Below are 13,247 nucleotides of genomic sequence, written 5' to 3' on the forward strand. Positions count from 1 at the left end.
ACCTAATTGCTAGATTTATTAGAAGGCTCTTAACTACTTACTGGTCTAGTGCAGAGATAAGAACTATGCGTGTTAAAAAGCAATCATGAATAAGTAGACATAAAGCAGTAAGAACACCAGAAATTGATAACCCAGTTCGGAATCTCAATTCCTACATCTGGGGGGTATCACTCTGATTGCCTTAATTAATTTAACGAATCTTAACTTATTTAACGAATAGTTCTTACAATACAACATAACTACAATAATCTATATCTATAGAGTTAATTCCAGCAATGTTCCTCCGACTATGTTGCTTTTCCAAAATTAGTCCCCGACTTTTAATTTGGACAATTTAGGTCCCTTGACTTTCAAATTATTTCCAATGTTGGTCCTTTCATCAAATTTTGGTTAAATTGAGGTCAAATGAAGGGGTAAAATTGTTCGTTCACTTGTATACTCGTATTTCTTCTGTCCTATACGCTATATATATGAATATAATATCAGTCAAAGAAACATCGAATGAGATTATATGGCTTCGATTGAGACTTCGACTGAGATTATATTCATATATACAGCGTATAGGATAGGAGAAATACGAGTAATAATACACTAAACATGTGAACAGACAATTTTATCCCTTCATTTGACCTCAAGTTAACTAAAATTTGACGAAAGGACCAACATTGGAAAGAATTTGAAAATCAAGGGACCTAAATTGTCCAAATTAAAAGTCGATGACTAATTTTGGAAAATCAACATAGTCGGAGTACCATTGCTGGAATTAACTCTATCTCTATACTATATATAAAAACAATATCCTCCTCCCAAATTTTCCCTCCCAAACTTAGTGGCATTTTAATAAAATCATTTATTTTATTCATTTATTATTTTATTAATTATCTATATATATTTATTTCATAAAATCAGTCAATTGATAAGAACATATCAATTTCATACCCCAATTTCATTCACCTATAATTGATTAATTATCCATATATATTTATGATAATATGGTAATATTGTTAATATTAATTGGTGATTGCTGGTATATTCATAATCTATACTATATATTCGTAAAAATATATATTATTCTTAATCAAATCAAATCATGTATTATAATCTATACTATATGTATAAAATATATTATTTTATATTACTATATTATAATTATAATATTATTTTGTAACATACATGCTATTATTTTGTAACCTCCATTATATTATAATATTATAATATATTTTCATATATTTTATACGTATATGCTATTATTTTGTAACCTCCATTGTATTATATATGTATAAAATATATTATTTTATATTAAAAGAACGAAAAAAATGTTAAAAAAAGTCTCCAGATCAGTGAAAAAAGGCATGAAGCACGTGTTACTATGAAAGTTATACATCTTTATAATAATAATAATAATAATAATAATAATAATAATAATAATAATAATAATAATAATAATAATAATAATAATAATAATCGGAACAAATTATAATTTATACGTAGGATTAAAAATTTCATTTAGAATTAATAATTAAAAATTTTAAGTAATTAATTATACTTTCCTTTTGAAAAATTAACAAATTTATAATTCTCACCATTTCTACCTATAAATACAATGGATTGTTGATTTTGAAAATCATAATTTTTTCAATGCACTGTCTGTCTCTTCTTCCCGTTCTATGTGATATCATATCTTGGTGACTCTCTTATTTTCTTCTTCCACCGCCCTGTAAATAGAATGGATTGGTGTTGCATCCATTATAATATAGATTATAATATCATTTTACAATATCGATTTTATGATAACTATTATTTGTTGTAGCACAAGATTGTTTTTGTTTTAATACTTTGACATTATCACAATATTTATACTTCGATTTATGTATGTGTATGAAATATTTGTCGCGGTATGAACACATGGTGTTGCTGGAGTTGCTAAACAAGGGTCATCTAGAGCCGGAGAAAAAGATATGCAAAGGAGTCGGTGACGACCAGAAGAAATGAGGGGTTTGATTAGTTATGTCTTTTTAAATCAATAAAAGAATAGCACACTTTTTAATTGTAAAATCCAATGTTTCCTTAAAATATTTATGTATTTGATTTTGAAGTTTTGAAATAATTATTAATTTTTTATCAATTATTTACCTTACGATATTGTATGGCATATATATATATATATATATATATATATATATATATATATATATATATGCTTTCCTCCTCATTTTCTTCTTCTTCTTAATTTTTTTATCCATTTTATTAATACCTAATAATAATTACCATAAATACTTATAAATAAATTTAAATTTATATTAGATAATTATACTAATTATTATTAATTATTAAAGAAAATATAATTTATGTGTACTATCTTAATTATAAAAATTCTACCTAATAATTTTAATATAACAAGGGACACAATAAATATCATGAATAATGTTTAATAATTGTCAATCTGTATTAGGCAATAAAAACTAATACTTAATTATTAAGTCAATTATAAAATCTTTTGTACAATAGACACATTATTTTTAATTATTTTGGTTTGATAATATTATTTCTTATTTATAAAAAATTAAAGTAATACTTTTAGTATAATTTAGTTTTTAAATTATATCATATTTTTAATTATGAATATTTTCCTAAAGTATATATACAAATTATACTAATAAATATAGAGTTAAAAGTGTGTATATAAAAACAATATCCTCCTCCCAAATTTTCCCGCCCAAACTTAGTGGCATTTTAATAAAATCATTTATTTTATTCATTTATTATTTTATTAATTATCCATATATATTTATTCATAAATTCAGTCAATTGCTAAGAACATACCAATTTCATACCCCAATTTCATTCAACTATAATTGATTAATTATCCATGTATTTACGGTAATATGGTAATATTGTTAATATTAATTGGTGATTGATGATATATTCATAATCTATACTATATATTCGTAAACATATATATTATTCTTAATCAAATCAAATCATGTTTTGTTATGTTTAAGATAGTGCATTATCTTCCATTCATACCTATTAATTATCATTTAAAAATTAGAAAAAATATATTCTAATCTATATGTATAAAATATATTATTTTATATTGCTATACTATAATTATAATATTTTAATATTATTTTGTAACATCCATACTATTATTTTCTAACCTCCATTATATTATAATATTATAATATATTTTCATATATTTTATACGTATAGATTAGAATATATTTTGAAATGGAATTTAAAAATTAGGAAAAATATATTCTAATCTATATCTATAAAATACATAAATTATACTAATAAATATAGAGTTAAAAGTGTGTGTGTGTGTGTAACCATAAAAGTATCATAGTAATTAAATGGAAGAATGGGAATATAATTTATAAAAAATTAATGTCTAATAACTACCGAAATTAATGTACCTAAATATTAATTATCTATTAGAAAAATTGTCTAATATACTTATTTTATATTTAAGGTATAATATTATTAGTACAAAATAAATTATATTTTCATTCTTCCATTTAATTATTATGATACTTTTATGGTTATATATATATATATATATATATATATATATATANTATATATATATATATATATATATATATATATATAATTAAGAAATTAATTGCACATATATTAGTATAATTAACCAATAATTGTTATAATAATTAAGCTAATAATTATATAAATATTACTATAATTACAATTAAACATGGGGTGAATTATATAAATATTACTATAATTACAATTAAACATGGGGTGTTTGATTTTATTTTATAATTACAATTAATTTTTTGATTATATATTTGTGTGTGTGTGTGTGTGTGTGTGTGTGTGTGTGTGTGTGAGAGTGAGAGAGAGAACAAAATAAATATTGATATATAAAATGTCTAATGTTTCAGCACCAGATGCATATATATACACATTGACTATTAATTCGGCAATTATTTGTTCAAATTCAATCAATGATAACATCAGAAAACATAAATTCAATCAATGATAACATCAGAAAACATAATCGATCAAACTCAATTTTTCAATTGCACTATATAATTTTTGATAGAGTTTATTACCAAAATGGTCCCTCAACTATTGTGAAATTACCAATTTGGTACTCAACAATTTTTGTGCCCAATTAAGTCCCTCGACTTTAAAAATTTTAACCAATTTGGTCCTCCGTTTATTTTGCCGTTAAACGTCCGTTAAATAGGGACCAAATTGGTAATTTTGCTATAGTCAAGGGACCAAATTGGTAATTAATTTTTCACTGAAATGGTCCCTTGACTATAGCAAAATTACCAATTTGGTCCCGATTTAACAGACGTTTAACGGCAAAATAAACGGAGGACTAAATTGGTTAAAATTTTCAAAGTCGAGGGACTTAATTGGGCATGAAAAATTGTCGATGACCAAATTAGTAATTTCGCAATAGTCGAGGGACCATTTCAGTAATAAACTCTTTTCGATATTATAATTTACATAATTGTATATCGATCTAAGTATAATTAACGTATTATAGCAAATCCATTCCGTACAACGCACAGGCGAATATACTAGTACTTATAATTATGTTAGACATATAGATTAGATTGTAGTTTTTTTTTTTTTTGGCTTAAAAAAAAAAAAAACCTCATTATTTCTTATTTTATTTTACTAATTAAAGATTTCTTTTTAAATGTTGAATTGACAAAAAGAATGATGTATATTAATTAATGGTAATATTAAATAAATGAGAAATGTCATTTTTAATTTCATTTAACGAAAATTGTTATTTCTTTTTGTTTTATTTATTTTTCAAAAGGAGTGGGCCCCAATTTGATATGATTTTTTTGGTAAATTATTTCCATAGTCTTCTTTTTCTTAAAAAAAAAAAATTCTTTGAGGGATTGTTGCAGTTGACAATAAACTGGATCAACTAAAACATTTTATAGAAGGAAGAATATTATGTAAATGGCCAAAAAAATTTAACCAATCGGGTAGCTCAAGTGGCAAATGAGCCGGGATGAATTTTGGGAAAACCCTAGTTCAATTCCCTCAAGTTATGATTCCCCTGGGCCAGCTAGTAATTGAGTACGTACTTTGTTGCCATCAGTCACAATCTTCACAGACGAGTATATCTTACAAACAAAGAGGAAAAGAAAATAGAGTATAAAACTAAGGAACCGGCAGTCAGATAGGCCCTCCACCACCCATAGTAGTCTTCACTGCAAGCAGCAGAGCACAACAGTTATCTCTGCACATGTGATCAACAAGATCAGGAAAACTATGAGAACGAAACCAAAGATGTAGTAGAACTAGCTGCTTAGGCCATATGGATTTCAAGATGAAAAACAGCTCAATGAAAACACCCCAAAAAGGAAGAATAGATCGAAAAGGCAGGTTTCATGTGATCTTATTCGTCTTTACAGGGTCTTCCATAGCTGGATTTTACAGCAAAAAGAATTCCAGGAAACATGAAAGCAGTTTTCAAGGTAATCCTCCTCTTCTTTCCATTCAAACATTTTGTATAAACACACTACTTGATGTGCACTAGATATATATTGCAAACATTGTGTAGCTAAAGCTAGTTTTCCATTATAATTTACCACATTACGTACATATGTATACATATAATGTATAAGCCATCAAGAACAACTTAAAGCCAGATAAGAAAGAATGAAACACATTTATCAATGTTTGAACGCTTCACATTCAGTAAGAAATAAGAAGCATACCCTTTGTTCCCAATAAATTAACACTGCTGATTACTATATTAAGCAAATAAAACATACAAATGAAAATTTTAAAGTTTTTCCAAGTTGCATTAAAGAGAATTGGCAAAGTTGACAAGCGCAAGAAGAAGAAAACTTACTCAGCGGCGCCGGGGGAGGAGGGGGAGGAGCATAGCTGGACTAAAAATCTACTCCCCCCATTTTCTCTTACTCTTCCTATCATTCTTGTCTTGGTCTTCATTGTCGGGAGATGCAAGAGGAGGAGGAGCAGAACTGAAAATAAATATACAAACAATTAGGACATCAAAAGAATGAATTATAAGCTTTTTCACACAAGCATGAATGAGAAGAATGAATGTGGGGTGTGGGGTGTACTTACGCTATACAGAAACCAGTAAGTAAATGCTTCAAAGAGATGGGGTCATGATGACTGAATTTCATTTTGAAAATGATATATGACGAACTATTTTCAGTTTCATTCCTTTGAATGGTGTGTTCAAGTTCAAAATCAATATTGAAGCCGTATATCAAAATATCTTCAGCTAAAGCACAGTACATCACACAAAACCTTCCACCTCCCATATCAGCTAATTGTTTCCAATCACTTGCTAAGCAATCCATATCAAAATCCGGAGTATAAAGTTCAGCTAGAACCCTATGAGATATAGGTTGAATATCACCCTCGTCACTAAAGTCAACATTATATGCAATGGGCAGAGCACCAACATTAAGGGCGACTAGAATCCAAGTGTTATCAACCAATTTATCCGAAATCCCCATATCGCCAGCATGTTTGAAGGGAAAAGGAATATTTTTCTCTTCAAATTTGTCCACCATGGACGGGCAATCCTCCCATTTTGAATTTGTGGTGTTGAACTTAGATGGTTGACAAAAAGTCCCAGTGTCTGTAATAAGCACATATATATAATCTCTAAGGAAAAAAGAACACCGTACAGCAAGATGATTAGTGTAAATTTCACGATCAATTAGAACGGGTGGGGGTGGCAGGGTTTCAAACAAATTCTTGTTTGGATCAAAGTATTGAAAATGGAAGGCATCTCTGATCAAACGATAACCAAAAAAATTACGCTCTGACAACAGGTAAATCCGATCCTCAGCTCGAATGACGCTAGGAAACACCATGTGTTCACATGTTAACTTCTCAAGTTGTTCAATATTTTCAAACGGAATTTTGTCGAACTTTGTTGGATCAAACATATGAACAACATCGACATATTGATAGTCATCGTCATCCACATCGTCATCCACATCGTCATCCACATCGTCATCCACATCGTCATCCAAATCGTCATCCAAATCGTCATCCAAACCCTCACGTAGATAGTAGCCCCCAACCATATATACAATGTGATTGTGGCTAAAGAGTCCCATAGCTTTTGGAAGAGGTTGAGATGGATTAGAGAACACAACCTCGACTTCGGGTTCAAAACTATTACTTGTCATAGGGATTTTAATCCGAATGGTTTCTGGTCCGGAAGTGAAATAAGCATATTGGAATTCTGATATTTCCGCCATCCTGGAAAAAGAAAATTTAAAAACAAAACACATAGATGCATAATTATACAAAAATAATTAGATCAAAACTAATAACACATAAACACAGTAGAATTTGTAAAAGAAGCAGATGAGCCGCACAGTAAACACAGACCCACACCTCCAAATTGGTAACTCTAAACACAGTACAGACACACTACCAAAAAAATTTGATGTCGTCATCACTAACTGCACGTGTATAATACCATATTCCTCAATTCAATTCTAATACCGTAGCTTAATATTGGGCCATGGATCCCCGATCCCCGGGAAAATTTTCGTGGACGGGACAACACTCCCCGCCCGCCGCATCCCAAATAATTTAATATGTATTGGATAAACATACACCGGCAGAGTGGCAGTATATACGATATATGCATAATAAAGTTTTAACACTAGAACAATCCAAGTATTTAACATAGACCATCAATAATTAAACAAAATAAATTAAATAAAAAGGCAGGAAAATAAATTAATTTATCTGTACTGGAGTCTGGAGACTGCCGACTGGACTACTGGAGTGGAGTGCCGTCGTTGGGGTACTGGATGCCGTCGTCGAGGAGTTGCGAAGGAGACGGGGATTTTAGAGTTTAAGATTTAGGCATTTTAGGGGAAATGGGTAAAGTCGTAAAGGGTATTAGGTTTTTGGGGTTAATGGGCCGATATGGGGACTTGGGATTTGGAGAAGGGTCCGGAAGCAAATTATATGTTGTTATGTCATGGTCCATATTCATTCATAATTTTAAAACTTTATGTTCGTAATTTTAAAAATCAATATTCACAATTAAATAACTTTATATTCACAATTTTATAACTCTATATTCAATAGTATAACACAATTTTTGAATCTATATAACAAAATTGTGAATATATTTTGTATATTAAAATCTAAAATTGTGAACATAGAGTTTTAAAAATGTGAATGTGGACCTGGGTCCATAGCATATTTTGCCGCAAATAATTGCCAAACATTGGGAATTTAAACTGTTGATCATCATCAGTCTTTCCCACTGTCTTCATCTGAAAAATAAACTCCTTCATTCACAATTACATAACTTTATATTCACAATTTTATAATTCTATATTCAATAGTATAACACAATTTTTTAATGAGTAAATACCCAAAATGGTTCCTCGACTATAGCATAATTTACAAATTAGTCCTCGACTATTGATTGAATCCAATTAAATTCTCAACTATTCAATTTTTACCTAATTTGGTCCTCCGTCAATTCTTCCGTCTAAAAATTGTTAACTTAGAGTCAAATGCAAATAATTTACCTTGTTAATATTCATACACCTGGGTGCAACCTAAGTGCGAACGAGGGATTCACGCATTCCCACACATCATTACCTTCTCCAAGTTCCTCCCAAGCTCTACATGCAAATTATATCATGGACAACAGCTCAACTCAGCCCACATCCAAAAAAAATCTTCAAATTCTTTGGTTCAAACTTCAAATATATTATATATAGCAATTTATGCATTCATTTTTATTATAATAATTTACAAGTTAAACAAATTATTTATTTACGCCTTTTATTATAATTATTATTAATACGGAGTATTAATTTGTATAACTATTTTAAATTTTATTTTATTTTAATTTAAACCATAACTATTATTATTATCATCATTAAAAGTGATTAATACTCCGTATTTTATTCGGAGTAAGAAATAACTTTGTAATATTTTTATGTTCATGGTTTTAAAAATAGATCAAAGAGAAAAAATATATATATTTTTACTTTTAGTCAAATAGTAAAAGATAATAGTTTCAAACTGACCTTTAATCCATTTCATAGGATAATATATAGATTGATTCCCCTTATTACAACCTGTTAAAACACAAAGAGTCAATTTCAATATTGTCTCCACTGAAGCTTAAACTCATGACCGGCCATATGAGAGAGGTCACTACATGTCATTTGAGCACAAGGTTTTTGGCTATTAGGAGATTTAAAATAGTTAAATTGAATAGTTTATTGGCTATTAGGAGATTTAAAATAGTTAAATTGAATAGTTTAATTTGGATTAGGAGATTTAAAATAGTTAAATTGAATAGTTTAATTTGGAGATTTTTCACATAAAATGTATGACATTCGCAGAACCGCAGTATATTAAATAATATGGAGTAAGTCATTGTGGTAGTAGTTCAATGTTCAAGCCCACCCGAACAACCCACCAAAGCCCATTTTAATGCAATGGCCCAAAGTGGAAGCCTAAAAACCATCCCGGCCTGTTAGTCCATCTTGAAGCGGGAAAACCCAACTGCTCATAAATCCGCTCTAATCCAATTCTAACCCAAATTATATCATGGACCATGGTCNCACCCGAACAACCCACCAAAGCCCATTTTAATGCAATGGCCCAAAGTGGAAGCCTAAAAACCATCCCGGCCTGTTAGTCCATCTTGAAGCGGGAAAACCCAACTGCTCATAAATCCGCTCTAATCCAATTCTAACCCAAATTATATCATGGACCATGGTCTACCTTACATTCTTGTTATCATATTATATGTCAGCAATTATACCTGCAGTTGATAATTTATGTACATGTAACTATCATGTTATGAACCCTGGTGTATGGTGTAACAATTGTTCCCTCACCCCACCCCCCACTGGGGTAAGAGCATTACAAGGAATATGGTGTAGCTAACTTCGTGGTGAGCCACAAAATTTGGTCGAAACTCGCAGGGTAGGGCGCGGGGTTGGGCCAAATCTGGCCACCGCGCCCTGAAAACAGGCTCTATGAAGGAATGACAATCTCGGGTAGCCTCAACCAGATTGCCTTATTAGTCTGGACCACCTTCTTGGTCCCGGGTCGCCTTATTGAGCCCGAGTTATCTTCTTGGGCAACCCAAATCATCTTATTAGGCTCGGAACCATGGACTCCCAGGGACGGAGTCAGAAAATCGACTAAGTGGGGGCGAAATTTAAATTACATTAGAAATGTCAATGACAAAATATCAATCAGTCATAATATGGTTAAAATACAAAAGAGATTATAAATTACAAATTTACACTAAAATGTTTTTGATAAATTACATTATAGTTTGGTTCGGAGCAAAAAATATACTTTTTTTTTAATACTTGACCCCTATTATTATTATATGTAGTATATGTCCATATATTTTCTCAACCCACTGAAGCCCAACAAAGTCAACATTGCCCCCACTAAGGCTCGAACCCATGACATTCCACTTGAAAGAATCACTTCATGCCGCTTGACCACAAAGCCTTTGGCAAAAATGAGAAAATATTGCTGACAAAATATGAAACATAATCAATTAGATAAAATAAGTAAATGTTGCTAATGAGATTTGAACCTATATCCTTTCAAACATCAAATTTGGAGTTCAACCAAGCTATTCAAATTATTAAGAACTAGTATTTTCGCCCGTGTGTTGCACGGAATGAATTTGTTATAATATTTTAAGAATATTTGGATCGATATACAATTATATAAATTATAACATCGAATATTATATAGCGCAATTGATGAAATTGGTTGGATCGATTATGTTTTATGATGTTTTCTTTGTTTGAATTAGAGCAAATAATTATCCAATTACCCGTGCGATTCACGGATAAATTTTTGTATTATTTATCTAGATAATAAAATTAAAGATATTAAAAAAATCTAATATTGAACATGTACATTTATTTTATTATAAAATTAATGCAAAAGTATCACTCAATTAATTGAATAATATATTACTTGTTTGTTTACAATTATCTTAAAAAGATTGATATTTAACATAACTTAAGTAATTATATTATTTCAAAAATAAATATGAAAAAATGAGAAATAATTAAACTTTAATTATTACGGAGTATAAAAATAAATTCAACGACCAATATTTAGCTTAATTACCATAATAATTATTAAGCAATTATTATTAGTCAATTACACTAAAGTAATTAATTTTTGTTAACATGAATATCAATTCGTATATACAAAAATTATTATTATTATATATTAAATATGTTCGACCTTCTGCAGTGTTCATGTCATACGTGTACTAATTAATTTGATCAACGACATTTAAAGTTGGTGAGAGGACTGCTCAACCTTCTAATTAATAAATATTAATTATTATGGAGTACTATTTATTAATATAATTAATGAATTAATATTTAATTCATATAATTATAATAATATAATTGCCGATTATATTTCCAATGAAATATTAATATATTCATTTTATTTTTTTGTAATATTTTAATTTCCTTTTGAATATATTCCTTTCTTTTTTGTAATATTTTAATTTCCTTTTGAATATATTCCTTTCCTTTTTCTTTTACAAAAAGAATTATTGATTGTCATTCCTTTTTCCTTCATATTTTTTTCCTAATATTACATTTGTTGGTTACTAATTCTTTTGTAGGGAAAACTATGCTATCAGTGAAATATTAATATATTCATTTCTTTTTTCCTAATATTTCATTTCCTTTTAAATACATTCATTTCTTTTTTCCTAATATTTCATTTCCTTTTAAATACATTCATTTCATTTTCCCTTCATAAAAAGAATTAATATTGATCTCCATTCCTTTTTCCTTCGTAAGTTTTTCCTAATATTTCATTTGTTGGTTAGTAATTTTTTTTCATATGAAAAGTTGTGTTATAATTCCAGTAAAATATTAATATATTTCTTTCGTTTTTCCTAATATTTCATTTCCTTTTAAATACATTCATTTCATTTTCCCTTCATAAAAAGAATTAATATTGATCTCCATTCCTTTTTCCTTCGTAAGTTTTTCCTAATATTTCATTTGTTGGTTAGTAATTTTTTTTCATATGAAAAGTTGTGTTATAATTCCAGTAAAATATTAATATATTTCTTTCGTTTTTCCTAATATTTCATTTCCTTATAAATATATTCATTTCCATTTTCCTTCATACAAATTAATATTCATTTCCAATTTTTTCCTTCATAATTTTTTCCTAATATTTCATTTGATGGTTACTAATTTGTTTGTAGAAAAAGTTGTGTTATATTTCCAGTGAAATATTAATATGTTCATTTCATTTTTCCTAATATTTCATTTCCTTTTGAATATATTCATTTCCTTTTCCTTCATAAAAAGAATTAATATTATTATTTTACATTCCTTTTTTCCTTTATAATTTTTTCCTAATCATTCATTTGGTGGTTACTAATTATTTCGTAGGGAAAAGTTGTGTTATATTTCCAGTGAAATATTAATATATTCATTTCATTTTTCATAATATTCCATTTTTCTTGAGTATATTCATTTCCTTTTTCCTTCATCAAAACAATTAATATTGCTTTCCATTCATTTTTCCTGATAATTGCCAATTTATTGGCCTGATTCCTTGTCAATTAGTAAGAAAATATTAATAACAGATTCCCGTGTAATATTCATTTTCTTTTTGTTCATAAAAATTTAATATTAATTTCCATATAATTAAAAAGTAATATAATTATAAAATATAATTGTTGAATATATTTTCAGTGAAATATTAATAAATTCATTTTGTTTTTCCTTCTAAATAATTAATATAATTATAACTATAATATAATTGTCGATTATATTTCCAGTGAAATATGAATATATTCATTTGCTTTTTCCTTCATGAAAGGAATAAATATTCATTTCCATTTCTCTTTCCTTCATAATTTTTTGCTAATATTTCATTTGGTGGTTACTAATTTTTGCATAGGGAAATTAAAGCTATTTTATATTTATAGTGAATTTTTATTATTAATCTCATTTTTCATTTGGTTTGATTCCTGTTCCAATTAGTAACATTAGTAACATAATATTTATAACAGATCTCGTGTGTAATATTTATTTCCTTTTTCATTCATAAAAAGATTTTAATATTCATTTCCATATAATTAATAAGTAATATAATTATAAAAATATAATTGCCAATTATATTTCCAATGAAATATTAATATATTCATTTTCTTTTTCCTTCATAAATATTAATATGATTTATATAAT

General features: G+C 28.0%; 1 protein-coding gene across 4 annotated transcripts in view; it reads right to left on the reverse strand.

Annotated features, from left to right (window-relative positions):
- Window positions 1-4,910: 4,910 nt before the first annotated feature.
- The window catches only part of LOC115996703, a 13,179-nt gene continuing 4,842 nt past the window's right edge, over window positions 4,911-13,247 (reverse strand). The window contains exons 1-4 of one of the 4 annotated variants that reach the window (XM_031236064.1): window positions 7,756-7,911; window positions 6,094-7,251; window positions 5,855-5,987; window positions 4,911-5,236 (exon numbers count right to left, since the gene is read on the reverse strand). In XM_031236064.1, coding sequence (XP_031091924.1) covers window positions 5,903-5,987; window positions 6,094-7,250 — 1,242 coding nt within the window. In that variant the 5' untranslated portion in view covers window position 7,251; window positions 7,756-7,911 and the 3' untranslated portion in view covers window positions 4,911-5,236; window positions 5,855-5,902. The other 3 variants (XM_031236065.1, XM_031236063.1, XM_031236062.1) reach the window with 3 other exon arrangements.

Source organism: Ipomoea triloba, chromosome 11 (genome assembly GCF_003576645.1).
Source record: "Ipomoea triloba cultivar NCNSP0323 chromosome 11, ASM357664v1".
Lineage (NCBI taxonomy): Eukaryota > Viridiplantae > Streptophyta > Magnoliopsida > Solanales > Convolvulaceae > Ipomoea > Ipomoea triloba.